The 25,986-nt window shown below is 41.3% G+C and overlaps 3 protein-coding genes across 6 annotated transcripts; 2 read left to right on the top strand and 1 right to left on the bottom strand.

Annotated features, from left to right (window-relative positions):
- Nucleotides 1-42: 42 nt before the first annotated feature.
- On the top strand, nucleotides 43-22,156 carry RB195_015061 (uncharacterized protein; the record flags this gene model as incomplete). 4 transcript variants are annotated; one of them, XM_064205588.1, is made up of 22 exons in its annotated part: nucleotides 43-109; nucleotides 521-615; nucleotides 2,849-2,936; nucleotides 2,998-3,091; nucleotides 4,716-4,814; nucleotides 4,871-4,980; nucleotides 5,057-5,189; nucleotides 5,507-5,675; nucleotides 7,001-7,117; nucleotides 8,610-8,698; nucleotides 8,753-8,831; nucleotides 8,898-8,994; nucleotides 11,650-11,820; nucleotides 13,156-13,231; nucleotides 14,397-14,473; nucleotides 18,300-18,388; nucleotides 18,519-18,613; nucleotides 18,666-18,806; nucleotides 18,902-19,025; nucleotides 19,583-19,651; nucleotides 19,711-19,885; nucleotides 19,938-19,960. In XM_064205588.1, the coding sequence occupies 22 exons, from the start codon at nucleotides 43-45 to the stop codon at nucleotides 19,958-19,960; spliced, it is 2,277 nt and encodes a 758-aa protein (XP_064061468.1). The 4 variants fall into 4 exon arrangements, with proteins under 4 accessions (XP_064061468.1, XP_064061470.1, XP_064061466.1 ...); XM_064205586.1 differs by lacking the exons at nucleotides 2,849-2,936; nucleotides 2,998-3,091; nucleotides 5,507-5,675; ... (6 more) ...; nucleotides 19,711-19,885; nucleotides 19,938-19,960 and adding exons at nucleotides 4,541-4,617; nucleotides 5,686-5,797; nucleotides 5,888-6,010; ... (5 more) ...; nucleotides 10,102-10,189; nucleotides 14,796-14,878 and having other exon boundaries at nucleotides 5,057-5,160; nucleotides 8,898-9,071; XM_064205585.1 differs by lacking the exons at nucleotides 43-109; nucleotides 521-615; nucleotides 2,849-2,936; ... (12 more) ...; nucleotides 18,300-18,388; nucleotides 19,938-19,960 and adding exons at nucleotides 18,144-18,266; nucleotides 21,445-21,543; nucleotides 21,854-21,948; nucleotides 22,076-22,156.
- RB195_015062 (uncharacterized protein) lies at nucleotides 16,914-17,363 on the top strand (the record flags this gene model as incomplete). The annotated part of the gene is made up of 1 exon (XM_064205589.1): nucleotides 16,914-17,363. The coding sequence occupies one exon, from the start codon at nucleotides 16,914-16,916 to the stop codon at nucleotides 17,361-17,363; it is 450 nt and encodes a 149-aa protein (XP_064061469.1).
- Nucleotides 22,157-25,296: 3,140 nt separating the features above from the next.
- On the bottom strand, nucleotides 25,297-25,696 carry RB195_015060 (uncharacterized protein; the record flags this gene model as incomplete). The annotated part of the gene is made up of 3 exons (XM_064205584.1): nucleotides 25,297-25,385; nucleotides 25,482-25,593; nucleotides 25,664-25,696. The coding sequence occupies 3 exons, from the start codon at nucleotides 25,694-25,696 to the stop codon at nucleotides 25,297-25,299; spliced, it is 234 nt and encodes a 77-aa protein (XP_064061465.1).
- Nucleotides 25,697-25,986: the final 290 nt, after the last annotated feature.

The raw sequence follows: 25,986 nt of genomic DNA, 5'->3' as shown, positions 1-25,986 counted from the left end.
CTATTTTTAGGTCCCGTTGTGGCAGGTGTTGTTGGTCTAGCAATGCCTAGATACTGTCTTTTTGGTGATACGGTAAACACAGCAAGTCGGATGGAGAGCAATGGAAAACGTGAGATTTTTATGACCTATCAGTGAGGAAATGAATCGAAGAGTCATAGTTTTTGATACACTGGAGCTTCAATGTACTTTTATGGATTTGTTTTACTCAGTATCCCCGTAAGTAATTGAAATCAACGGTGCAATGATACTTATGTACATAGAGCATGAAGGTAAAAAAGCGTCCCGATCTGCTTGTGGAGAATTTTGTTTCGTTTCTTTTTAATTTGAGCGAGGAATTCAACTACGTAGTAATTAGTAAGCAACTGTAGTTCGGTCTCACAACACACTTGATGCCGTACCAGTACAAGTATGTCGGATCGAATCTAAATCCTTTTATAAAGCTTCGGTATTTTATAAATATTTCCTTATTTGATATCTCTTTATCTATATCTAATATCTATACAAATAAGTGTTCATTTAGCGGGTCGCGTACACATGTCGGATGATGCGAAGGAGTTTCTCATGAAAACATTCAACGGATATCAAACTTTATGTCGAGGAGAAGTGCTGATAAAAGTGAGATCTTCTGTAACGTTTTTCTCTCCCAATCATTACATGCCGTAACTCTAGCAATTCTCTGGAAATAAGCTTCTGCTATCAGTGGCTAAAATTTATTCCTTCTATTTTCGAGAGTTCTTCCTTCTAAAATGTCAAAATATTGTGTATATAAAACAGGGCAAAGGAGTGATGACGACGCATTGGTTGTGTGGACGAGAAGACATGCAGATTATGGAATCCAGGGACGAAGATCAAAAATGATACAATGAAATAGATGTATAGAATGTATATATAAATAGATGTATAGTGTCTGTAGACGACGACCAGACGATATGGCCTAGTTAAGCTTGCAATAAAGAACGAGGAAAATATTAATAGTTATGAGAGTCTAGTGAATAATGCGCTGGACTGACGTCCAGTGAGTTTTTATTTCCGTCAATTCGTAATGTCATTCTTCTGTATTTTGTGTGTGTTTTGACCTAACGTTGGGTCCAGACGGTAAACAACGTTGTACTAGATGAGACCTGGTGAAGATGTGGTTCAATCAATAAAGTCTAGAGATTATGTTATAATACGTAACTTTCTATTGATTTGCTTGAGCTGTAGCCATGATTGGTATTGAGCTTTCTTCAGTAACAACTAACGGTTCAGCGTTATCGCCTTTGTAAGAGCCGGAAAGACAAAGTCAAAGACATCAGTGACTTAATCTAAAGCGTCTTATCATCTTACAGAAAACAGTCAAACGAAAGGTAGACTCAGAAAACAACACATCAGCTAGTGCTTAGCTCATTTGCTTAATCTGGTAAGAGACCACCACATACCGGAACTATTAATCATAGGTTTTTTATAGGGGCCTCACGCTCCCAATCTTCCCCCAGACTTAATCCGCGCAGAGATTGCCATGGGGCTAGTTCGTTCGTGTTTCTGTCAGTTATGACTTTCGGCGGTTATCCCATGAACTGTTCTGCGTGCTATGATCTGGGACTTGAGGGGTAGTTAGTAACTTCTCTCTCTATCTCGGAGTTTGATGTTTTGAGTTTTGTGCCGTAATACTACATCAAGTAATGTTGGACATCCAAAAGCGAGGAATTAAGTGGAAATAAAAATTAGTATAGTATACAATATTTATGGTACGGAAGACGCAAGCGAAAGATGATGAACAGAACGTGGAGGAGAGTGAAATAAAGAAGCAAATACCGGAGAGAATTGTTTGATTTTCTGAAGTTCAAATAATATTGAAGGTGGGGTCAGTCATTTTTGTACCTTCTATAGTAGAATTAAAATATGTTTGTAGGCTTAATATTTGTTACAAAGTTGGTATACACTTGCCCCTTTTTGTTGCAGACTAGGCTTATTTGACTAGGCTCGGTCTTCTTGTCCGCTTTCAGCTCCATTTCTTCTTGTTTGAACCTAATTTGGGCAACTGGTTCCCACGTTCTAGATGTGCTCTTAACATAAGCTTCAGCATGATTATGGTCTTATCTCTAGATCAGATACCGACATTACAAGGCTACCTCATTAAGTTTTAAGACAACTCATGTACAATACACCTTCGTGTATCAAGTCTGTGAACATAACGTGATCAATCTTTTCCATAGTACAAATCTACACTGTCTTTTTTCGTGTTACTTCTCAATGGACCTGCTGTATTGCAGCATTTGATGAAGAATATCCTCAAATCTGTTTTGTAATTGATTCCATACTTCTATACAGTTCTAAGTAAGTAAGTATACAATGGAAGATATATAGTGCCAATGGAAGAAGACGTGAGTTTGTGGTATTTCCTTAATGTCCCTCACCTGTTTTAACGCTAACTTTTGAATTCTTTCTTCATATTGACGGTTCACTGACTACAAATGATACGACTTGTCTTTCTCTTGCATTTTTCATCTCACGTCTTATCAGTATACTTACTCGCCTTCATCGACGGGCGAATGTTACGGCCTAACATCTTCGGCTTTCGTTAATATTCTAGCGTCAGAGGAGGTGTCCTTTGCTACGCAAGCTGCGGTTCTCTTGACAGAGCAGCTTGCTGGAGTTCAGTTGACAGGGACCGGCAGTTCAACGTTACGAAAAGGAGGTTTGTCGCGAGGCGTATACTCAAATGCATAATTGCGTTTAGTGTGAATAGTACATCACGTGCAGGTAACTGTCAGACTCGTATACGTTGCTCCACTCATTTCTGATATTATTTCAAATTATATTTTAGGTAACAGAATGTCGGTGTCTCGTTTTTTTTTTCTGATTTTAGCCTACTGTTTCACCCTTTAATACTTCGTGCCACATTGGCTACCCTAGAATACTTCCTGTCCCATTGGCTATCACTTGTGGTTCTTTCCGTGAGCTCCCTTTAGAGATTCGCCTGAGGCTTGTATTTAGATTAAAGCTTTTAGATTACAGATCTCGCCCGGCGTTGCTCTTCCAGTGGCGTGACCTTGCTCAAGAAATCACTTAGCTTAGTGTTCACTCAAAAATGTGAGCTTCAACGAATGCAGTGATCGCCTTTTGGTTATTTGTTAAATTTCTGTCCAAAATATTTGCACGTTACTTGCTATTTTGTTCTTTGTTTCTTATTTGTTTTGTCCTTTGTTGTTTAGCAGCTTGAGCATATTTGTTAATAAATAAATAAATAAATAAATATCCAACAAAATATGTAAGCAATCATGTGCAGAAGTCAACGGATACCCTTGCAGAAAATGCTAGCGAATCTCATTTTTTTAAAGCATATCAACACTGTAGATGTGCAACGTACGTCCACTAAGGAACTGCAGTTTTCTTTATTTTTTATCTGCACATTCCGCGTTATGGGGTTATACGAGTTTTCACATAGTTAAAACACTGAATTTCGAGAGTCGGTAAATTGGACGATGTTGAATTTCGTAAAACCCTAACAAAACTACTCGTCATTTGCAGGGGTTTGAGAGTTGAATCATCCTATACATGGATCATCATAGCTGGTCCTGATACATCTGGCTTGTAAACTGGTAAACTCCTTGCTGTGATATATAGATCTTCGAGAAGACAGAAACCAAAAATCTCAATAAGCTCCACATCCCCACGCTTTTCATGTCTTCATGTCTTTCTCCAACGCTTACACAACCCCTATACAGCAAATATGTGCGGCTTCTTTCTCGCAAACAATTGGTTTTTGAGAAACCCGCACAGGCAATAAAGTAGTTTTGGTTGTCTAACAAAGAATACTAATATGTGACCGAATCATTACGCGTTTTCATATTGCGATGCTGCCAATATATGTGGTTTTGCTGTCTACCTTTATGGTAAGATTTCCATACATATCAATACATATTAAATAAATACAAAACTATTTGCCAAATATTACAAAATACTTGCTGAATGTTAAATACTATTTGCTAAACGTATTAGTAACGGTAGGCAAGCAGTTTAGAAAAGTTCTTCCACATTTTAATAAATTGATCTCAACCTCTTACTACCTCTAAACTAGAAAGACAGGCTTAGGCAAAGGAGCTTACCTTGCTGAGGCCTAAGTTAGGCGGATGTAAAGCAGTCGGCATGAGGTTTGACTGTCACTGCACGATCGACGGTTTAAAACCGCTGTGCCGTGCCAACCAAGGCCTTTATTAATCCCTAATAAATTAGTACCAAACTCTGGGAGTATAACAACACTGACTCTGGACATCGGCTCGTCCCGTAGGTGATCGTGTTGCTTAACACTCGTTCCTATACCTCAAACAATCCTGAATTGAAGTCAAACGCGAAGGCGATATCCCATAAGGATTGAACTTCATAGTTTGGCCTCTTGCTAGACTCTCTCAGCTCGGCGAAGAAGCCAAACATGATCCTGTTTATTCCCCCTCTCAACGTACTTATTTGTAGCGTTATTTATTTTACGAGAACAGTGGCAATGACGTCACAATTTGTTCATTCAGAATCCGATTTTTGATTTTGTTTAGCAGATTTTTAGCATGTCAGAGCACAAGAAACGACGTGGGAAAGAAAAACAATCAGGATTGGTGGCTTATTTGTAAATGAAAATTCCACGTGAGTTCTCATGAAATTGTTGCTTCCATCTGAGGTACGGTAGAATGTTTTCACGAACTTTGATCAACTAGATGAACTCAAAGATTTGTTGGTTGTAGGTACACGCCGTTTGTTGGGTACACCGGAAGCATCGGCGCTCTCTATCTCGCCATTGATCAGATTCGCAAACGCCATCTTCTGGACAACTTCGATTTCAAGTTGATCAAATTCTAATTCCACAAAAAACCGGAGTTTTTTTTCTGAAAAAATTTAGTGTGACTATTCGCTACGATAACTGCATCGAAGAGGAAGCCGTGGGTTATGCTGTTGAGCTTATTCGTGACTTCGAAGTTGATGTAATCATTGGACCAACGTGCAACGTTCGTGAGTGAGCAGAAAGCATTAGATTGACCACAAACTTGTTCATAATATGAAGATCTTTTCTTTAATTTTATTTTAGCAGCGATAGCTGTTGGAGTGATTGCAGCTTATTACAATCTTCCGAATTATATTTGGGGATTTACAACGGCTAACGAACTCGCTGTTGTTCCTCGCTTCCCAACGGTTATCATTATGACGCCAAACTATTTCACGTAAGACTCGACAAGACTCGACAAGCGCTTCAAGCTCATAGACGGGCTCAAAATCCTCAAAGCTATGTGTACAGCAGAAACAGTTCTGAACTAGACATAATTTTTCCTGACTAAATCTTCTTTTTTTCTCGCCATTCGCACGAAAGCAAGCCGTCGAGAGTGGCTAAAAAAAGTTTGTTTTTATGGAAGCAATTTTCAATCTCTCATAGCTTACTTGTCTTCCTTGGGCTTGTCGCGTTAAATAACCTACTCGCTTGTTTTAAAACACCACTCTATACGAGAAGATCCACCATCTTAGATTCCGCTGTTAATTTCAGTCTAAGCCTCGCCTTACTATCTATCATGGAACACTTTGAATGGAATCAATTCGCGTTCATCTACTCCGATGATGAAGACAATCAGAAATGTCCCATCTTTGTGAACGACATCCAGGCACGTCGAAATCTGATGTTTCTACTCCCGTTGAACGTCTTTGATGAGATCACGGTGATTCTAGAAGGCAGTTTTCCAAAATCCTCCTACCACCATTTCATTCACAGCCGTATTGAGAAACGTCACTACTGCAGCAATTGCCGCTGCACTGAAGGAGACGAGCACCCGAGCGAGAAGTTGGTATCAACTGCAAGTTCTCAATTGCGTGGTTGAGAAGTCTAAGTTATGTACTTTTTTAATGTATTGCGTGACCTACTTCGTTTCAGTAATCATTGTGTGTCTAAACAGTCCTAAAAACAAGCGATTATTCATGCTCACTGCTAAAGATCAGAACTTGCTCAACGACGAGTATGTTTACATTTTTGCTGATCTGCTCGATTCAGGATTTAGTGAGTTTTTTTCGAAGTTTTTTTCGTGTTGGCATGGTTTTTCCTCCATTTTGACTTTTCAGTCTCTACAGTAGAAATGCCGCAGGCAAATTTTTTGCCGAAACTCTACCCAAAAATGTTGTTCGCTCATCAATGATTCTTCCAAGTCTAATTTCTTTGTAGAAGATAACCATTGAGGAATTGGTGGCTCCGGAAACCGCACCCTATATGTTTGGGAAGATCTAAGTGAGACACCTGACGGACGAAACAATGATGCTCTTGAAGCATTCAAGAGAACGTTCATGCTCAGCGATGGGAGCGCACGCAGCGTGAGTAAATCTGTATATGATACACACACGTTACACACATGCACACAGCTGTATGCATGTACACCCTGTATACACGCATATTTTGTGCATACAGTCATTTGCACGGACCAGTTGCTGTCAACAATGTTTCTGAAACGGTATTGGCAAGAAAAATGGACTGTAGAGGAAAGAGGCAGGCTATAATTTCAAAAAGTTACAAGTAGTAGGGAAAACATGCAGATTATCACCCACACTTTCAACATAGTAAAACGACCTCTGCGGTTTTGTGAACATAACCTGTCGAAGAGGTCTTCTTTCCGCCTTTGACAGAAGCATATACATGAGAAGACTTGCTTGATGAAGTCTAAGAAGCCTATGTAAATTAAGTACAAAAGAACCAACTATATGGAGTCAGTTCCTTAGGGGAAACACCCAAGATATCCGTGTTCACAAATATGACATTTGAAGCTTATAATTCCAATCCACATTTTCCCAGGATTTTTTCTTAACAGTGAACGAATCAAAGCACTACAAAAGAATCCCTCAGCATATCAGCTTAAATTCACAGTTTTGGAGATTACCACTCTTACTGCCATTCTGCTTCCGACTGTTATAGAATCTCATTGAAAATATTGATTATAAGGTTCTTCTTTCTTTGAATACAGTTTACAAATACAACTATGCTAGGAATTTACCTTTTTAGCTTAATGAGGACTATGACGAGTCGTCTGCAATAAGTGAGTTCTCCGCGAACGTTTCTCAAAAAATGACGGAGCCACCGATTAACTGTATGGGATGTACCGCTTCGAAAGGATGGAACGTGAGCAAAGTAGAAAATCATTGAAGAAGTTCCCATTTTCACCATTCTGTCTAGAAAACCTTAAATAGCAAAACCTTTGAACTGTGATAGAAAAGCTCACTGTTTTGCACAGTCTGATTCAAAAAAAGTTCCAGATGAAGTAGGTTTTAAAGCAAGCTTTGCCCGAGGAACGGTGATCTTGTTGCGACTCGTGAGGCACAGTGAAACCAGATTGCCGCTCGCCAGATTAGCACACAGATACAGACGTCAAAATTTTTGTGCGTGCGGTCGCCACACTATGATTGCGCTGTTTCAAGAAGATCTGCTTTGCCATGCCAGCCGAAGGATGGCTTCAACTGGCGAGCATATTCAGCCTATCCCTCTTCTTTACGACGCCATGATATGTTTGTTTTTTACTGTATTAATCAGCAGTTTTTAAAACAAAGATGGCACAATATGCACCCCAACTGCACGACGCTGTACTTATCTATGCGAATGTTCTGAACCAAACACTTGAGGAGAACAAAAACATTAGAGATGGCAAGTGGATCTTCGATGGGAGTACTGGTGTTTATGAAGGTCAGAATTTTGCAGTACTTTCCATTTGTGGTGTGAAGTAACTGCTTCAGGGGCAATTGACAACGTTACCATCGCTTCTGATGGCGCAAGAATTCCTAGTTTTGTTTTATACGGAGTGGGGACTGATAATCGAGTACAGAGGCTGACGTTGATTAGAATGGATTCTGAAGGACACACCGCCGTGAGTTACTTCGACTCAATAAATCTTTTTTCCAGTACTCTGATTTCGTCATTTCCATCCATCCATCTACGATTTTAGACACTGGTCCCCTTCTATACTCCAGAAGAAGAACAGAATGTGGTATGGAACGGCCGAAAACGTCCTCCAGATGTACCAGCTTGTGGATTCACAGGCATAATAAAAATACATCGCTTTAGAAACATCATCAAGATATGGACGTTATTCTGTGCTCGCGCATTCTAAAATTGCTTAATAATAAAACGGCGGAAGTAGAAACAGGGGAACTGAATAAACTAAAAATCTGTAAGTTTAGAAATAAATACAAACTGAACAACGAAAAAGTTGCGTTTTTTTTGCATTGCAAAGCCTTCAACATATGTAATAGTTGAAACTGAACCGCATATTTGCTGCAATTTCGTTGGCTGAAGCACCCGTGTACATTTTTCCCCTGCTGATGGAAAACACTAGGTCACACTAATAAGTCCGTTTCACTTTAAATAGAACCAGAGTTGGCTAGCATTAGACATCAAAACACCTTTTCTTACAAATTCCAAACAACAACGATGAAAAGGACAAAGCGCGTGATCAGTTTCTTTGGGATTCACCAGTGTGCCGTTTACTAGCAACGTCCCTCAACAACTGCAAATCGTTAGCGGCATTTTGCTGTTACGAAGTCGGTTGTGTGTCAGCTTGCTACCGCAGGATATTGAAAACAGCTTTTCAGGAGCTGACTGTCCACTTTCTTTCGTCCAGGAGCATCAGCTGTTTGTGATTTTGGCTGCCTGTGTAACTTTGGCGTTCATCATAGTTCTTATTATGATTCTGATTGTAGTAACAATCAGGTGGTTTTCATTTAGAACTGGAGGTGGAAGATTTCTTAATATCCTCCGTTTCAGAGTCAAACAGAAGGAGAGGGAAAAACTCGATGCCCTCTGGAGGATTCCTCATTACGAACTTACGAGAACCACTCAGAAAGTAAATTTATTAGAAATATGTAGCTCCGAGTACCATTTCTGCCCTTCAAATCAGGAGAATTTGTAGAGCACAACGCAGTCGTTCTTGTCAGCATCGTCAGTGAATCACTCCAAAATATTCGAAGCAAAGAAAGAAACCGATAAAATTTGTTACTTCTATCATGGTGTGGATACATTGACCGCTTACAAACACTTGGTTTTGATTCGATTTGGGGAAGCTACGAAAGCAGAATTCAGAAGCGTTTGTGTCACTGACATTCTAAAACTTCTGCGATGAATGGAAATGAAGAAGGCTTTGCAGATGCGTCAAATCGAACACGATAATCTCAATCGTTTCGTCGGCATCTCTGTAGATGCTGGCCTGGTCTATTCACTTTGGCGATTTTGTTCAAGAGGAACTTTGCAGGTTAGAAGCTTTTTGTCATATGTAAGCACTAGCAAAACTATCCACTAATTACTTATTTAGTCAACATAAATCTCTAACTGGAATTCAGGGAATAGGAAGCATTTCACTTCACAGAGGAGAACAAAAAGTAAACAGAGAGAGAAACCTTGTCAGGGCATGCACTGGAGATAGAGTTCTATTCTCAGGATTTCAAATTAGAAATTAGAAAACACGAAGAGACAACCACTTCTGCAGTTATTCAAGAAGTTACTCACGAGTATTACCATTAAGTTACCTGAAATTGCATATATCACGTGCAATGATATTAAGATAAAAGATATTAAGTGTTTCTAATCTTCATCACATGTTGAGGAAGTGATCACCAAAGGATCTCTACCAATGGACAGTTTTTTTATTCAATCGATGATGAAGGACATAGCAGCGGTGAGAGGCATTTTCCTGATTTTTGAAATTAAAACGTCAAAACGGTGCACTTGTCGAAGCTATCCTTCATAATTTACTTGAGGATATAGAAGATTCATTTGCGGCCTTGTCTAGGAAAAAAGTTTTTTTTTTAAGTCGTACAACAATATACATATTTTCAGGGGTTACAATTCATTCATGAATCTACCATGGTAGTACACGGACACCTCACTTCTCAGGTATAAGGACCTTCTCTTTACGTTTTCGGAAAATCTTAAAAACAACGATAATATTTGCAAATTCCTATTTTAATTTTCGCCACTTTCTAGGAAAGTTTTTTCTCACTATGAGAAAATTAGTCCTTTGTGTGAAATGTGATATCATTTATTTGATGTCACTTCATTGTGTTAATATGTTAATAATATACGTTCTTGTGTTAAAATACAGTATTCTCTCCTTTAAGTATTGTGTAGTTGACGATCGATGGCAAGTGAAGGTCTCCTACTATGGGATGTCGTGTATAAAAGAAACTGAAAAAAGAACACCAGAAGGTATAGTGCTTCCGCTTTCGGCAAAACATTTGAGATCACTGCATCCAATGCAGTACACAATTTCGTTGCATTGTTGGAGTATATGTTGTATGACGTAGATCCTTCCTTATTGAACTCGTCGCTCAAAGTATCAACCACTTAACCACGAAGATGTACTACATTTTAGATACATTACCTTAGGCTCTGTCCTCTTAACAGTGATAGAACTAGATGCGGTTAGTAACCGGAGATGGTAAAGTTTTATTGCATCTCCGTTATTTTCGCATTGTCTCCGTTCCTACTCTGCTTAAAAGTTAGGGGCACTGCGCGATAGTAGCGGACAATCAGTTATTTACAAACCCTACATGTGTACAAGTTAATAATTCACTGCCGCCTTGTATCATTCGTGTCTCTTTTCACAAATATGGACGTGTTATCAGAAGGATATTAAATAAACCAAGGTGTATTATTGGCAAATTATTATGATATATCTGAGAACTCACTTGGTGATGGTTTATCAGTAGCTGTGAGCGATTAGAACACCCTAGCGGAGGAATTTGGCTCATCATGGGATCTAGATGGGCCCTTGCACGGCTGAAAGATCATGACGTAACAGCGCTTCTATAGGAATCCATGAAGTGATCAAAGTGCCTGCTTTTGTGATGGAATCAATGCCCTCATGTCCAAGATATAGGCCATCGGATAGAATTAGTTGAAGTTAATTGTTGCGATTGCAATGGTGGGACTTGAACAACAATTCGATATGCTATAAAAATGACATTGTCCTAGTTGCACTCGACAATGGTAGCTGTTTTTTAGCTTGTGCAAACAGACAAAGCTCATCATTACTTCACGTTTAAGGAGCACCATCAAGTTGCAAGGCAGAGTCACCCCCACTAGTACATGAAGAGCAGCGCTACTGTAAGATGACAAATATTAAACTTCACCTCGATTACGTTCCAACAAGAAAGGTCCCTCCAATCTGGAAGTCCTCTCTTCATGAAACCTCGGCATTGCGTACTAAATTAATGTTTTCTTGTTTTACCAAGAGGTATTGCCGAAACTTAATTTTCGGCCTGACGTTCTGACAATCTCGTCTTCATCAAAAGTCCGAAATTGCTCGAGGTTTTCGGTACTATACATATCCTATCAAACTACTACCCTCTCCTTGCCACGCCTCCATATCGTTCTAACTATTACACACCTGACAGCAAAGCTGAGTGACCGACCTCGCAGATGTGCTGGGCTGCAGAACCCTAACGAGGTCTACACATTTCCGTGGGATAAAATCGTCCAAACATCCCTCTCTCTGAGGTCGAAATATTTAGAGATGTCTGGTATGTCACACATACCTCTGACCGTTGCCCAATTTTTCTTCACAATTTAACTGTGCGCTTCCAAGAATAGTTTTGCAGTTTGATCTCGACTAAAATCCCACATATCAGGTCTGAAATACGAAACGAGACTCTGTTGTGTTTTAGGTGCAGTTCTAATCCCGAGAGAAAAGTTCGCTTTTGCTCCTGCAGAAATAAGATCCGTGCACAGTTCTGTTGTCGTTGTTTGCACGACGGTTGATTTCAGCACCAATGAACGTCTGAAAAAGAAATTTTTCTCCTCAGCTGAAATGCGATTCAAGTCGGAAGCCGGAAGGGGTGAAAAGACAAGAACTCAAAGAAACTCTATGCTACACCCAGCCGGTATAATTCCGAGATGAAGAAATGACCATCCTCACAGGAGTCACCGACACCCACGAAGCACCCCTATTAATCTGAAGACAGCACTTCAACACCTCGCTAGACCGTCAAGCGCTGTAAGGTAGTAAGGTCCTGAAGTTCTAAGAAGTCCAGGAGTGAAGACCTCCTCTGGGACTTGTGAGATGACGAACATCACTCGTTCAATATGGATTGTAAGTAGGACTCGGGTAGTCACGAGCTCATTATCATATGTTTTGAGGATTTATTGGGTGATTCTGTTCCTAGAAATGGAAAGAATAGCTGTGACGAGCAAGCCATTTTTCGTGGCGACTGCGTGACCCTTTCTGTCTAACCTCAATATATGATCAGTTTGATTCTGTATGAGAAGAACTCTCTATCAACCTCGTAACGTAATAGATGGCCCTTTGCCGAGCTCCAGTAGTACAGCGATGTTGTTATGGTCGCAAAGGAACTACAAACTTCAACATGTCGCCAACATTATGTGAAACCTACATAACCTTTGGATTACGCCTCTGCTTTGCTAAGCGGAGCCTTCTCGAATGCCCCTACGAGAATGTAGCAATATATAAAGGGCAATAGCAATATATATATATATATATATATATATATATATATATATATATATATATATGTATGTATATATAAAGAGCCGATTAAAAGTTGCTCAGCATTCCTTAACCAGCGTGTAAGGTTAACTTTTACCGCCCACGTTGCTGTTCGCCCAATCACGATGTGCGAATCGAATGCTACTAGCACCGCCATCAGTGATGATGAAAATCGACTATGAAGAGGAGCGGCAATCATTCCAATATGACTCCTTTTGACTTAGTGTATTCCACAATAAGTCTCTTGCTTTGAAAAACGATATGGCAGAAGTAGAGAGCCGTTCTCAGTTCATCGAGATCACTCCACATTATGGGGAGGATTAGTAGGTCGTCTGGTAAAACGTGAACAGAGGAATGTCCCGGGTTCAGCTTTTGAACTGAGATGACGAACAAAAGCTGCTGATATCCGCGTCGTTGAGGAGTTCAGATAACACGTCAAATCTTGCAGGATATGAAAGCAAATGAATTGACTCTGGGGGGACTTTTGATGAAGATTGATTAGGTTGGTCAGAGCTGCCTCTAAAGACACACTTCAACAAAGATGCGGATAATCGCTTTAAAAGATAATATCGCGGATCAGATAGAATAGATCAAGCTATCCTCTCTCAGGGTAAAACCATAACCAATCACAGAAATGTGTTGGCTAGACCTTCTCGTAGTTTTTTAGAAATGTTATGGACACCTCCAGAGATTTTGCGTGGGGACACAGACAACATGCCAAATACAGAAGGGGACGTGTACAGGTAAGCTAGTGGTGCTGATGGTGAATTTGATATAGAGAGTTTGTGTAATTGACGTTACCGTTTTTATAATCTGACCAGTCTGATCGTCCGGCTAAAGCAGGACTTCAGATTGGTCAGATGTTGTTTGCTTCGCTCGCCTTCAATGATCAACGAAAGTCAATATTAGTTTTATTAGTTCTATGAAATTGGATTTGTGTATCCCCAACAATCTTTCCTCTTTTTTTATATTATAACTAAAAGAGAAAGATTTTATAGTCTTCTTTCTAAACGCGTCAGTTCTACATTTGGAGAACATTGGAACTTCAGCTTCAAACACTCCTTATCAATATGTTATTGACAAAATTTTAAAGTATCACGCAAAATATGGGTTTTCCTCCTGTTTTCTATAAACAGTTATCAAAGAAGGATGTTTTGCCATAAAATGACGTGAAAAACATCATCCTACTGATAAAGATAACTTTCTACGTCAGTCCACATAAACATTTTGCTACTATTTAAGCAGTCGTTTGCATGCGTTTCCACTTTCTGAGAGCGGCATGCTACAAACTTGAGGCGAAGAGGGAAATAGGCACGCCGAGGAGTTATGAAGGTGAAAGGGAAAGCACCCAGTGACCACGGTTATGAAACGGCTGCAACAATCTATCTTTTGCGTCATGCACACGAAGTTATTGCGCACCAATCCGACGCCAGTGGGCCCGTCGCATCCCCTTCTATTCCTATCTGGCGTCGATGCACCAACTTGACGCCGGTGGACCCGTCGCACCCCATATTATAGCTATCTGGCGCAGGCGCACCAACTCGACACCGGTGGACCCGTTGCAGCCCATTTTGTAGCTATCTGGCGCCGCGCACCAATCCTACGCCGGTGGACCCCTAGCACCCCCTTCTATAGCTATCTGGCGCCAGCGCACCAATCCGACGCCGAATGTGCCTGCAGCACCCCCTTTTTCGAATTTTGTGACACACAGACAAACACACACACACATACACACACGGACTAAGCTCGTTATTATAAATCATGATATTCGTGATCGAATATGCATGATCTAATGTTCATTCCAGAAAGAGGAGATAAGAAATATACGGATCAAAATGTGTAATTGGAGCTTAGCATATGGTATGTGTGGTTTTTTATTCATCGAATCGCATCGGTGCTACCTTACAGCTTCGCCATCATTGCTAGCGAGTTACTTACCAAGAGACCTGCATGGGATTTGGACAACAGAAATGAGTCCCCGGAAGGTTAGTGGAGTTTCAAGACAGGGTTTCACAAAATTTACGTAGTACGGAAAATTTAGTAGGTTTGAACGACGTATACGAGGTAACATGGATCGGGTACCCTTGTATATGATGCGGTACCTTTAGCACTCTATTCATTGATTTTACTTGAAGAGGCCGGCGAGAAGGCATCACTGATCATCGATCGCTTATTGGTTGACGCGATACGTTCCAACTTACTTAGCAGGGTGTGAACGGAGCCACGCGCAATTTAGTAGTCTAGAACCGAAACTCTACACGTTCGCTGTAGCTTACTACGTGAATTTTGTGATACACTGCTTTTAAGGTTCTTGCTTATCCATGAGCAATTCACAGCATGTAAAGCGTCTTTTCGGTCGACTTCTTATTGTTTTCTTCGCATTCCTATGACTACCCCACGGATCTCTCCCACTAGAGCCATATAGCCGGTTAGGCTACATGGCGCGTCCCCGGGTGGCGGATAGGAGGCTAATCGCGGACCGAAAGCGACCTTGTCCCTGCCCTGAGACTCAGTTGGGTTCAGGCGATGGACTCTCTGTTTCTGCTGTGCCAGGACTGACTCATAAAATCCCTGTAAGCTGCACGTCGGCCGGGCCATGAAGTGACTGGGAGAAGGGTCAAGAGAGCCGGTTTGAAGTCGCCTCCAACAAATAAGCTCCACCTTTCCACTCTGGGAGAACGCAGAGTTCTCCAAACAACTCACGGGACTAATTAGAGTCTTGCAACCTGCCTATGGGTTTCAAATCCTTATGCAAAACACAGTAATAGAAAAGAGTCTCCTGATTCCAGAGGAAAAGCCTGGTACGGTAGGAGTAGGAATGACGGGGTTGTAGGAGTTTCGTAGGGTATCGAAACCCCAGTGAACGCCGTGTATGACACTGGAGAAGAACTGTTCTTAGGAACGTGCAACAGTAGAGGAGTTGGTGGAGTTGGTGTCCTCGTCAACACAAGTAAGGCAGTAAACATCGTCTCTTTCGAACAACTTACAAGCAGAATCGCACGTCTAGGGATGAGAAGATGTAGTTCAACACCAGCTTTGACAGTCTCCGTCGTTTACGCTCCAACATCAAGTTACGAAGAAGAACATGTCGAAGCTTTCTATATGGACCTAGAGAAGTTGTACAGAGAAGATCACACTTTCTAGAAGGTCGTTGTTGGTGATTTTAACGCCAAGATTGGCCCCGGAAGAACGCTAGAGGAACTTCACATCGGGACCCACAGCCTACAATGGAACGAACAGGAGGAGAGGCCTTCCGAGTTTATCATGACGACAAAGACCATGCATGGAAACTCGCAATTCCAGAAGCCCTCCTCTCTACGCTGGACGTGGGAGTCGCCCGGTGGAGGGTACCGTAATGAAATAGACCACATCATCGTCAGTAATAGATTTTGGCTGATAGATGTCGCTGTTGTGCCAAAGTTTTGTACGGAATCGCACCATCCGGGCAAGATTTTCGTTTACCCAGAGAGAAGAGAAAGCCGCGAAGTTCAAATAGCGGAGCCCAAGAACTATCACTAACTGGGATCTTTTTGCTACGCTACCCGGCTCTTCGGAATATTGCGCAATGGACAGCATTGACGAGGAAGGCGATCGGTTCGTTTACCACCTTCACAACTACACGAGGAAAGAGAGTTCAGAGTTCTTAAACCACTAAGACAAGCCTGGCTCCAAAAACTCCAAAACTGATACGTCAGCGTGGAGCTGCACGATCCGAAGGGAACCAAGAACACACGTCCGAGCTCCCAAAGTTTTGCAGAGAGGCGATAAAGGAAGACCTTAAAGGGAGAAGAGCAGAAGTGCTGGCTGAAGCTGCAGAGGTTGGTAAGAGTATTCGCTACGCCCGTCGAGAATTGGCGAATCGCAAGACGATAATGAGTGCTCTCCGGAACCCAAATGGAACAGCCATAGCATCGAGAAGGGGAATGGAGAAAATCTTCCACGACTTCTATTGTGACCTCTTAGACAGGCATGTCCTCTCCACCATCTGAGGGAAGACGGACATGTCACTCCAGAGGTTCTCCTGTCCGAAGTACGACACGCTATAATGCCGGTAATTAATCGTACGGCATATGGTCCCGACAGGATGAGATCTGAACATCTGAAGAATCTTCCGCCAGTTCTCATCAACACCCTGGCAAGACTCTTCACTCGTTACCTGTCGGAATGAAAGGCCCCCAAGCAGTGGCAAACCAGGGAGACCCTCTTGCTGTACAAGAAGAAGGATCCACACGACATCGGTAACTGTCGTCCAATCTGCTTACTGGCCGTGCGTCTACAAACTCTTTACAAAACTGGTCCATAATAGGACTGAAAAAAGTCTTGGATGAAGGACAGCCATGCGAGCAAGCATGGTTTTGAAAGGGATTCAGCACGATTGACCACATTCACACTTTCGAAACTCATAGAGATGTATGAGAGTAGAAAATGCCGCTATGTCTCACCATTGTCGAGTTAAAGAAGGCCTTTGACTCAGTTAAGACAGAAGCAGTTATAGAGGCCTTGGACAACCATTGTGTCCCTACTCAGCACATACGGGTACCTCTAAAGTTGTACAGTAACCTCACGGCAAGAATTTCGCCATTCTACAAGAATATCATCATTGATGTAAAGAGAGGAGTCCGACAGGGCGATACAATCTCGCCCAAAATATCTACAGCCACCCTCGAGAACGCAATGCGAAAGTTGGAATGGGACGACGTGGGAGTGAAGTTTGATGGTCAGCAGCTACACCATTTGCGCTTTGCTGATGACATCGAACTGATAACACTTAGCATCAGCCAAGCGGAACAAATGCCTACCGAGTTCGACGAAACATATGGATGTATCGGTCTTCAGCTGGATCCGCAAATGACGATGTTCATGCGTAACGGATGAGTCTCGGATGCCCCGTTCACGCTCAACGAACCTATCCGAGTGCACCAACTACGCTCACCTCTTCAACATCACAGTACTTCCTGCTTTGGCCTATGCTTCAGAAATCTGGGCACTTCGCAAGCAGGAAGAAAATGTAGCGAGCGTCATTAAACGCTCAATCTAAAGAGTGATGCTAGGAGTATCCCGCTTCACGCAAGTGAGGGACGAGATTCGACGTTCTGGGATTCCTCAGGGATTGAGAATCAGAGACGGCGCCGCATTCGCCAAGTACAGCAAAATGAAGTGACAAGGACACGTGATGCTCTTCAACGACAACTGTTGGCCGTGAGTGACTGGGTTCCACGCGATATTAAGCGCACTACAGGAAGACCGCCGACCCGATGGTCAGGCTTCTTCGCAAAGTCCTTAAAAGAAGAATTCGTTGCTCTTCGCTTCCCACGCGAAAGGAGAAACCATTTCGCGACTCTGGCACGTGATCGGGACAAATGCTCGATCAATTGGAAGAACAACGGGAGTCAAGGTGATCAAAGTGACTATGAGTACCATGAGTACCATGACTTGTATGATTTTGTAGAACAGGCGGTAGACAGCAAACCTGTTGAACCATCTAGGAGATAAGGATAAAGGAGAAAGTGTCTGTTGTTAATCAACCACGTTCCCTTCAATTCAGAATCGTTTGAGGTTTACGAACGTGTAAGTGGCCCATAAAATGACTTGCGAAGCTAGCCGATTATGCTCCAGACAAATTTGGTGTCGATTTATCGTCTCCGGAGGGAGGAAATGCTTGGTGAGCGCTTGCGCGGATTCGAACCTCCGATCGGTCGTGTATACAGCGAAATCTCTAGCCAACAGTGCTATACCTGCTCCTATCTAGGAGAAGTGTCTTCAAAAGGCTTGCAACATGTAAGCTTATCAAGAAATTATGACTTAGTTTAGAAATCGTCCGACTGGTAACAAAGTCAGCTACGAATCCATTTCGTCCGAGCCTGGATTCTGTTGAAGTCGTCGACGTTATTCCTTCAATGGTGGGTGTGAATGTTTTCAATACTTGGAAATGAATCTCTCAGACATTTGTGATTCGCAAAGGTCAAATATAAAGTGTGTTTAGTTACTTATGATTTCTCCTTGATTTTCAATACTATAAAATTAGTATAGATTAGCCTCATCCGCGAATGCTGGTCTGAATCGCCGAGATATCGCCCAAGTATGAAAGCAGTGAAAAAACAGCTCATATCTATGCAGAAGGGAAAGTGTGTGATGGATTACTTTTTTGTTAACACTAAAATAATTTTTATTTCCAAGGAAACAAAATCTGATGGACCATGTAATGAACACTTTGGAGAACTACGCCAGCTCTTTGGAGGCGCAGGTTGAAGAACGAATGAAGGAGCTTGTGGCAGAAAAGAAGAAAAGCGACACATTGCTCTACCGAATGTTACCGAAGTGAGTTAGCTGTGCATTAGTTACACTATATAGGATACAAATACAACAATACACTTTAACTGCTTTTGAGCGTGAATAAATCTGAGTATCCTCAGACAAGTTGCTGACAAATTAAAAGCTGGGGAGTCCGTAGAACCTGAAAGCTACGATGGAGTAACAATTTTCTTCTCCGATGTGGTGTCGTTCACAACTCTCGCCAGCAAATGCACTCCGATGCAGGTATTTTAAATTGTTAAGAAGCTGGTTTCTTTTTCAATCTACGCTTAGAAACGTAAGCATCGTTTTGGACTTGGACGGAGTCTTTCATGTCTAAACGATAGTGTTTTGACGTTGCTCAATTTATAACCCGACGTTACACTTTATATGAGTAAAAAGTGCTTTTGGTATCAAATAGCTATCAAATGCTCGAGTCAACTTAGAGTAAAACTTCTCCACTTTGAACCGTAAAAGCTTAACATACATATCCTTATAACGTGTTCATTCATAATCTAACCGATAATATCCATTCTGATCATCAATCAAACATGAACCATACAGGATACATTAATAGAATAAAGTATACTAAAACCATGTAGAACAACCATGTAGAGCCAAATAAAGAGATCCATTATCTAGCTCTTCTTGACTGTTGAGAAGGATTTACCGCAGAGGAGTAGTGGGAACATAGTTTGAGTTCACGTGGAAAATACTGCAGCTTTCGTTGTGTATCACCTCTAATCACAACCTTTGCACCTCTAATCTTCAATAATTTTATAATTCGCGTTTGTATAATTCAGGTTGTTGCTCTTCTCAACGGATTGTACACATTTTTTGACGAGAGGATCTCGCGTCAAGATGTCTACAAGGTTGTTAAAGCTCACTTATTTTGATTCGCTGTTTTATTCAAAGCGAAAGTATTTTCTAGGTAGAAACTATAGGCGATGGATATCTTTGCGCCTCAGGTTTACCTAACAGAAATGGCCAGGAACATATAAAGGCAATCTGTGACTTGTCACTGGAGCTGATCGTTGGTCTGAAAAACTTTCGGATTCCACATCTGGCAAATGAGACGCTTAATATTCGTGTCGGTATACATACAGGTGCGAATAATCCATAAGACTGAAGGATTAATCCACAATCTAAACCTTACAGTGCAATTTTGCGGCAGCAGATGATGTTATTGTTTATGTTTATAACTGTTTAATGTTTATAACTATGAACGATATATATCATAATCATGCTATATAATAACGAGCTTAGTCTGTCACGTGTGTTTGTTTGTCTGTTTGTTCGTCTGTGTGTCACGAAATTGAAAAATGGATTGCGTCGAGTCCCACGACGTCGAAATGGTGTGCAATAACTTCGTGCGCATGTCGCAAAAGGTAAATGAGACGTTGCAGTCATTTCATAGCCGTGGTCACAGGGCGCGTTGCCTTTCGACTTTATGACTCCTTCGGGCGTCTATCTCCTTGCGCGTTTGCTTCAAGTTAGTAACATGCCTCTCTCAGAAAGTGGAAACATGGAAAGTCTGAAGTCCGGCTTTAGCCCGTGGTGTTCGTTTTGCTGTTTATAATCATATGAGTTTGAACGTCCGACCAAAGCCGGAGTCAGATCATGTAGACTCTTCGCTACTATTTAAGCAGCCGTCTGCATGCGTGCTTCCACTTTCTGAGGAAGCATGTTACCAACTTGCGGTAAACGTGCAAGGAATTAGACGGGTGAAGGAATTATAAAGGTGAACAGCAAAGCTGCCAGTGGCCACGGCTATGAAACGGCCATTTCGATGATGCGGGACCCGTCGCAACCCATTCTATAGCAATCTGGCGAAGGCGCATGAACTCGACGCCGGTCCGTCGCACCCCATTTTATGGATCTGTGGCGTCGAGACATCAACTCGACGCCGGAGGAGACCAGCCGCGCTCCCCTTTCCGAAATTCGTGACACACACACACGTACGCGTGACAGAATATCATATATATATATATATATACATATATATATATATATGTATATATATATATATATATATATATATATATATATATATATATATATATATATATATATATATATATATGAATAAGATCATGAATGTTAACCGTCGCCTTTGTAATCGTGGTTTTTTTCTTGGTTTTTCCTACGGTGTCGACTGCAATGATTTTGTTTCTGCTTTACCGCTATGATAGGAGGATGAAAGTACACCAGGGATAATCTAACTTACATTTTTCGCTTCCTCTTCGGTAGGGATATAAGGTAACCCTTGACTCGGTGTCATTTGAACAGTAGAGGTTTCACCTATCGTAATTACGTTACAACCATGGACCGTTCTTTTAGTGGAGGAATTTTATGAAATAAAGCTGATAAATTCCTAAGAAACATTTTCGAAATTTCTTGATATGATTGCCGCCAATAGTTTTTATTTGATTTTCTTCCTAACAGCTCCTGTAAAGGTGTTGCATCTCTGTTTCTTATGTCTTTATGAAGATCTCAAGGTGAAAATCTTTGTCTTTATCTACAGTCTACAGTATTGCCAAGAATTACGCAAGAATTAGCTGAGGGATTGTCTTCACGCGAATGGGTTACTAACTCTCTTCAAAACTTTAAACTTCATAGAATGCAGTTCCAGGTCGATCTGAAACAATTTCAGTGAATTCTTTAGGTCCCGTTGTGGCTGGTGTCGTAGGTTTAACAATGCCAAGGTACTGTCTTTTTGGTGATACGGTAAATACAGCAAGTCGGATGGAGAGCAATGGAAAAGGTGAGATTCGACATGACCCTTCTGATCTGCTTTCTTCCGAAGATCATCTATCCATTCTTGATTCATTCGTTCTCTCAAACTGTAGTTGATATGCAATCTCAATGAAATCCGCGTAATTATCTATGAATTAGAGCAAAGAGCATGTCTTCTCATGGGCTATTGTATGTTCTCCGTACTTTGTATTCCCTAACTGTTCTTAACCCGCAAAACAAGACATGTACTGCAATTTTTTCGGCAAATTAACTGATCCCTTATCTACTAGTTAGATAATAAATTTGACATCTTTATAAGCATCTTTATATGAATTTAGCTGGCCACGTTCACATGTCAAATGATGCAAGGGAATTTCTCATGGAAACTTCCACTGGATACCAGACCGCATGCCGAGGGGAAGTGTTGGTAAAGGTGAGCTACCGAATTGAACCTGCAATACTTTCTTGGAAGTTTTCTTTATTAAATTAAATCTTTTCGGACTGTCCGAGTCTTCGCAAAAGGTAATCTTGGGAATTTTTTTAAACTATATTCAAAATAGGGCAAAGGAGTGATGATGACACATTGGTTGTGCGCCCGAGGCGATCTGCGAATTATGGAAACTAAGGAATCAGATTGCTAGGAAATTGCGAGTTGATGTGGAATTTAACACATTGTTCAGGTCTTAAAACAATAAATTATTACTGTCTTTGTGTGATTTTGTGACTTCCGTATGTATGACTTCATGAGTTACCAGGAAGCAGCACCTCCCCTACATTAATTTTGTTTTACTCCTCAATCTTAATTTCAACTACTTATTATTTTCTTGTTTTGCATCAACTTTAGGGAGATTTCGAATCATGTTACAACTCTAAGAACCCGTAATAATTTGCCTGCGGATTCTAAGAGCTCATACAATCTTCAATTGATTTTCAAAGCTCTTCTTAAAATTTTCCAACGCCTCCATCTCAGTACAAAATCGACATCTTAAACCCTCTGCATGAAATAAGCTGCAAAAATGTCCTGAGGTTTGTTCCGCTATCATCTATTCCGCTATCAAGTACCGTACTACAGAACAGCAGATGTTCGGATTATTCCACGAACAGATAAGGTTGAAGGCAGCAGACCAAGAATCTGACGCAGCGAGGGGATCCGCGGGAAAGCTTGAGTTGGGGTTGTAGACTGTGGGATTCGGGGTGGTTCCTCTCATCTCTTCCTGATGGTCCTAAAACGGCGTGAAAGATGACGTCGTTTTTCACTCTCGTTCAGTTGCAACGTGGTTCCCTTGTGGACGCACAGCATCTTCCTGCGAGCGGTCGAAGATTAATGTGATTGCCTCACCAGCTCATCCAAGTAAACCCAATCAATAGGCTGATGAGGGGACCGGGACGTAAACGTCTAGGCCCGTCCTAAAGTACCTCGTAGGAAACAATACAGTTCCCACGCCGCATTTGCGAGAATTGAGCAGAGATGAGCGGAATCAACCCGGATCTCGTAATCTACAACCCCATCTTTTGCTTTACCCACGGAATCCTTCACTACGTCAGATTCGTGTATAGTGCCTTTAACGATTCAACGCACGAATATGAACGTGATCACGCTTAGTTCCAGTTGATATCTCGAAAAATGGACACGAGAAACGGTTTTGTCGCATCTTTCCTGTTACGAGGGCCGTATAATCCCCCTACGTCTGCGCCGTGTCTTACTATAGGCGAAAGCGTCAGCAGGGAAGCGATAGAAAAGCTTCCGCATTTTTTTTTGCGAATGTCTCCGAGACACTGCACCTTCTGTGGATATATCCGAAAAGACGCGAAGATGCAAAAGCGGCGCTCTAGTCGTTCATAGAGACGTAGACAATTATCCAAAACGCTCTTCTGCCATGGAGACGCACATTTGCAAGAGAACATGAAAAGAAGAATACACAGACGTCAAAATTACTAAATCAAAGATCCCTTTGATTGTCTCCCTTTGATTGGCTTGACAGCAGACACGGCATGTATGTTTGTACTCGTTGAAGTGAGGTATTGGCAGGAGGTTTTTCCTAGATGTTCCTAAGCAAGTTTTCGCTAGACAAGTTTCTGCTTTCGCAGCGAAAATGGGAGAAAAACAACTAAATTCGTATGGTGTATGGGTGATAAAGGTAAATGTTGCAGCGTTAAACATTTCCTATGGGGATGGGCCAACGCGTCCGACTTCATCTCAGAATGGTTTAAGGTTGACGAACGCGTGTGAAGCCCTACGATAACTCGCGGGCATTGACTGATGCGCAAAGTCGGTACCTTGTTTTCCCAGGCGAATGCGGTACGAAGTAATTGACCCCTGACGGAGGAGAGCTTCCTTAGCAACAAGATGGTAACAGAACCTCTGTGCTACACCCGCACAGACATACATTACATTTTTAATGAGTGCACGAAAAAGTTTGAATTTTCCTGCTGTCTGGTAATTCCTCTGCGCGGTTGTGCAACTCTTCAAGACCACCCACGGCTGGTAATTCTGTCAACAGTGCGAGATCAACATCGCCCTCAAAAACTACCTGTTTTATCAAACTTTTACGCTTTTTCAGATGATTTCCGAGTAGAAGTTATTCCGTAGGAAAAACAATAATGCGGAGGAAATGTGAAGAATTTTCAAGACAGATCTTGATTTGCTGAGATTTAAGCGTTTTTCATTATTTAGCGGTATTTTACCCAGCGGATGCTGTTTTCGACTGAACGGCTACTCGAACAGCTTCGTTCGGTTAAGCTGCGTTCGAAAACAGATAACGCTCTCATCGAGGAATGCATATCAATTGTCTCCGACGCGACTCAGTTCAAACACTAACTTCCTCATGCAACGCCAGCGCACTAATCAGTCAGTCTTGGCAATATATTAGTTTTTTTCTAATGCTCTTTCATCGAATTATTTAATAGAGCATAATTCTGACGCTTTCGGTGTTCAGAAGAACATGGCATCTACGGCAAAATAATCGTGGTTCGAATATTTGGTTTTAGATTTCGCAGTTGAAACCTTTTTTGATTCTGCGAAAGATGGTACTCCCATCTTTCGCAGAATCAAAAAAGATGCCGAAATATCGAATTTTCCTGTTTTTAAATGATCGAGTGACGAGCATATGAGTCTTGTTCTTGAAGTCTTGGTTTTCCGAAAATTGATGACTTGTGAAGCTACGAATAGTTGGGTATTCAAGCAGTTAGAATGCTCGAAAAATGCTTGAAAAATGAGCAGAATCAATGAGCTGATTAGTTTCACATGCACGCAGCGGTCGCGATTTTTAGTTTCTCTCCGAATAGCCTGTTACTTATAGGACTACTACTTTTTCGACGAAATAGGAACCTATTGAAAAAGACATTTTGATTGTAATGTGCAATAAATAAGATGGTCATGATGAATGAGAAATGGTGAGAACGACATTCTCTTTGAGCACCATGGAAAACGCACTTCCCATTCAAAGGTAAGAACTGAAATTTAGGATGTCTACATGAAAACTATTGCAGCGCACGGCTTCCGTAATATTTCCTACAAGCATCACGCTGTTCCATCTATTGGATTTTGTTTTGCGCGTCTAAAATTTCTATAGTTTTATATTTCTCTGCTGTTGCCTCTCAAATCAAATTATTAAATATTGCAAGATTTGAACGGAATTTTCTGTAGAATTTCTACGGTTGTACTGAAAATTTTCCTGATTAGGATTCTTTCAGTGGCTAACTAAAAATACGTCTAATTTTAAATAACTTTTGTTGCGTCCGGACAAGTTTCTTAATCTTTTATTGCTACATACATGTGAAATCAACAAGCAAGTCCAGCCTTCCCATACGAACCGAAAGATCCAGTCTCTGGGAATGCTCGATGAACTTCGGTTGGAATAGGGATCGAAGCTGAAACAAGAAGATAGCGCGAGATGCAGTTGGAGTTGATGTTGATTATTACTATTATCTGTGTACTGCTGAATTTAAAAATGTTCAATTTCGCACCTGTTTTTGAGGTTGTTGAAGAGGAAATGGGGATATTTCTGTCTGGTGCAGGTTGCAACATCGGCAGAGACAGAGGGGTATAACTGGTTGGGAGTACAACATTGGTGCTTGCCTCGAAAATTTGAAATATTTCCAATGATACTGCACTGTGTAGTGCAAATTCATGAATTTAACACACGTACCTTTTGACACTCGAACATATCGTTGACACACATAATGACTTTCGGAAAAGCGCCGAATCAAAGTATTTTTCAGCGAACCGGGGAGGATTTATATATTACAATGAAAGTGCTGATAAGATGGCATCGAAATGGAGAAGCTTATCAGAACCCCCGCTCAGCAAATAACGAACAACATAGGGTGTAGTGTTCGATGATGTTTTTTCGGGACATTATAGAGTTCCTTACTTTCAACAAACAAGGGTTCAACTGCAGTTCGAATTCCTTAGAAGTTTTACGAACTGATGTTAACCCACACAATGCCTTGTAGGGACCAGGTGATCCAT

Source organism: Necator americanus, chromosome V (genome assembly GCF_031761385.1).
Source record: "Necator americanus strain Aroian chromosome V, whole genome shotgun sequence".
Taxonomy (NCBI): Eukaryota; Metazoa; Nematoda; class Chromadorea; order Rhabditida; family Ancylostomatidae; genus Necator; species Necator americanus.
This window is presented reverse-complemented; position numbering and strand designations above follow the sequence as displayed.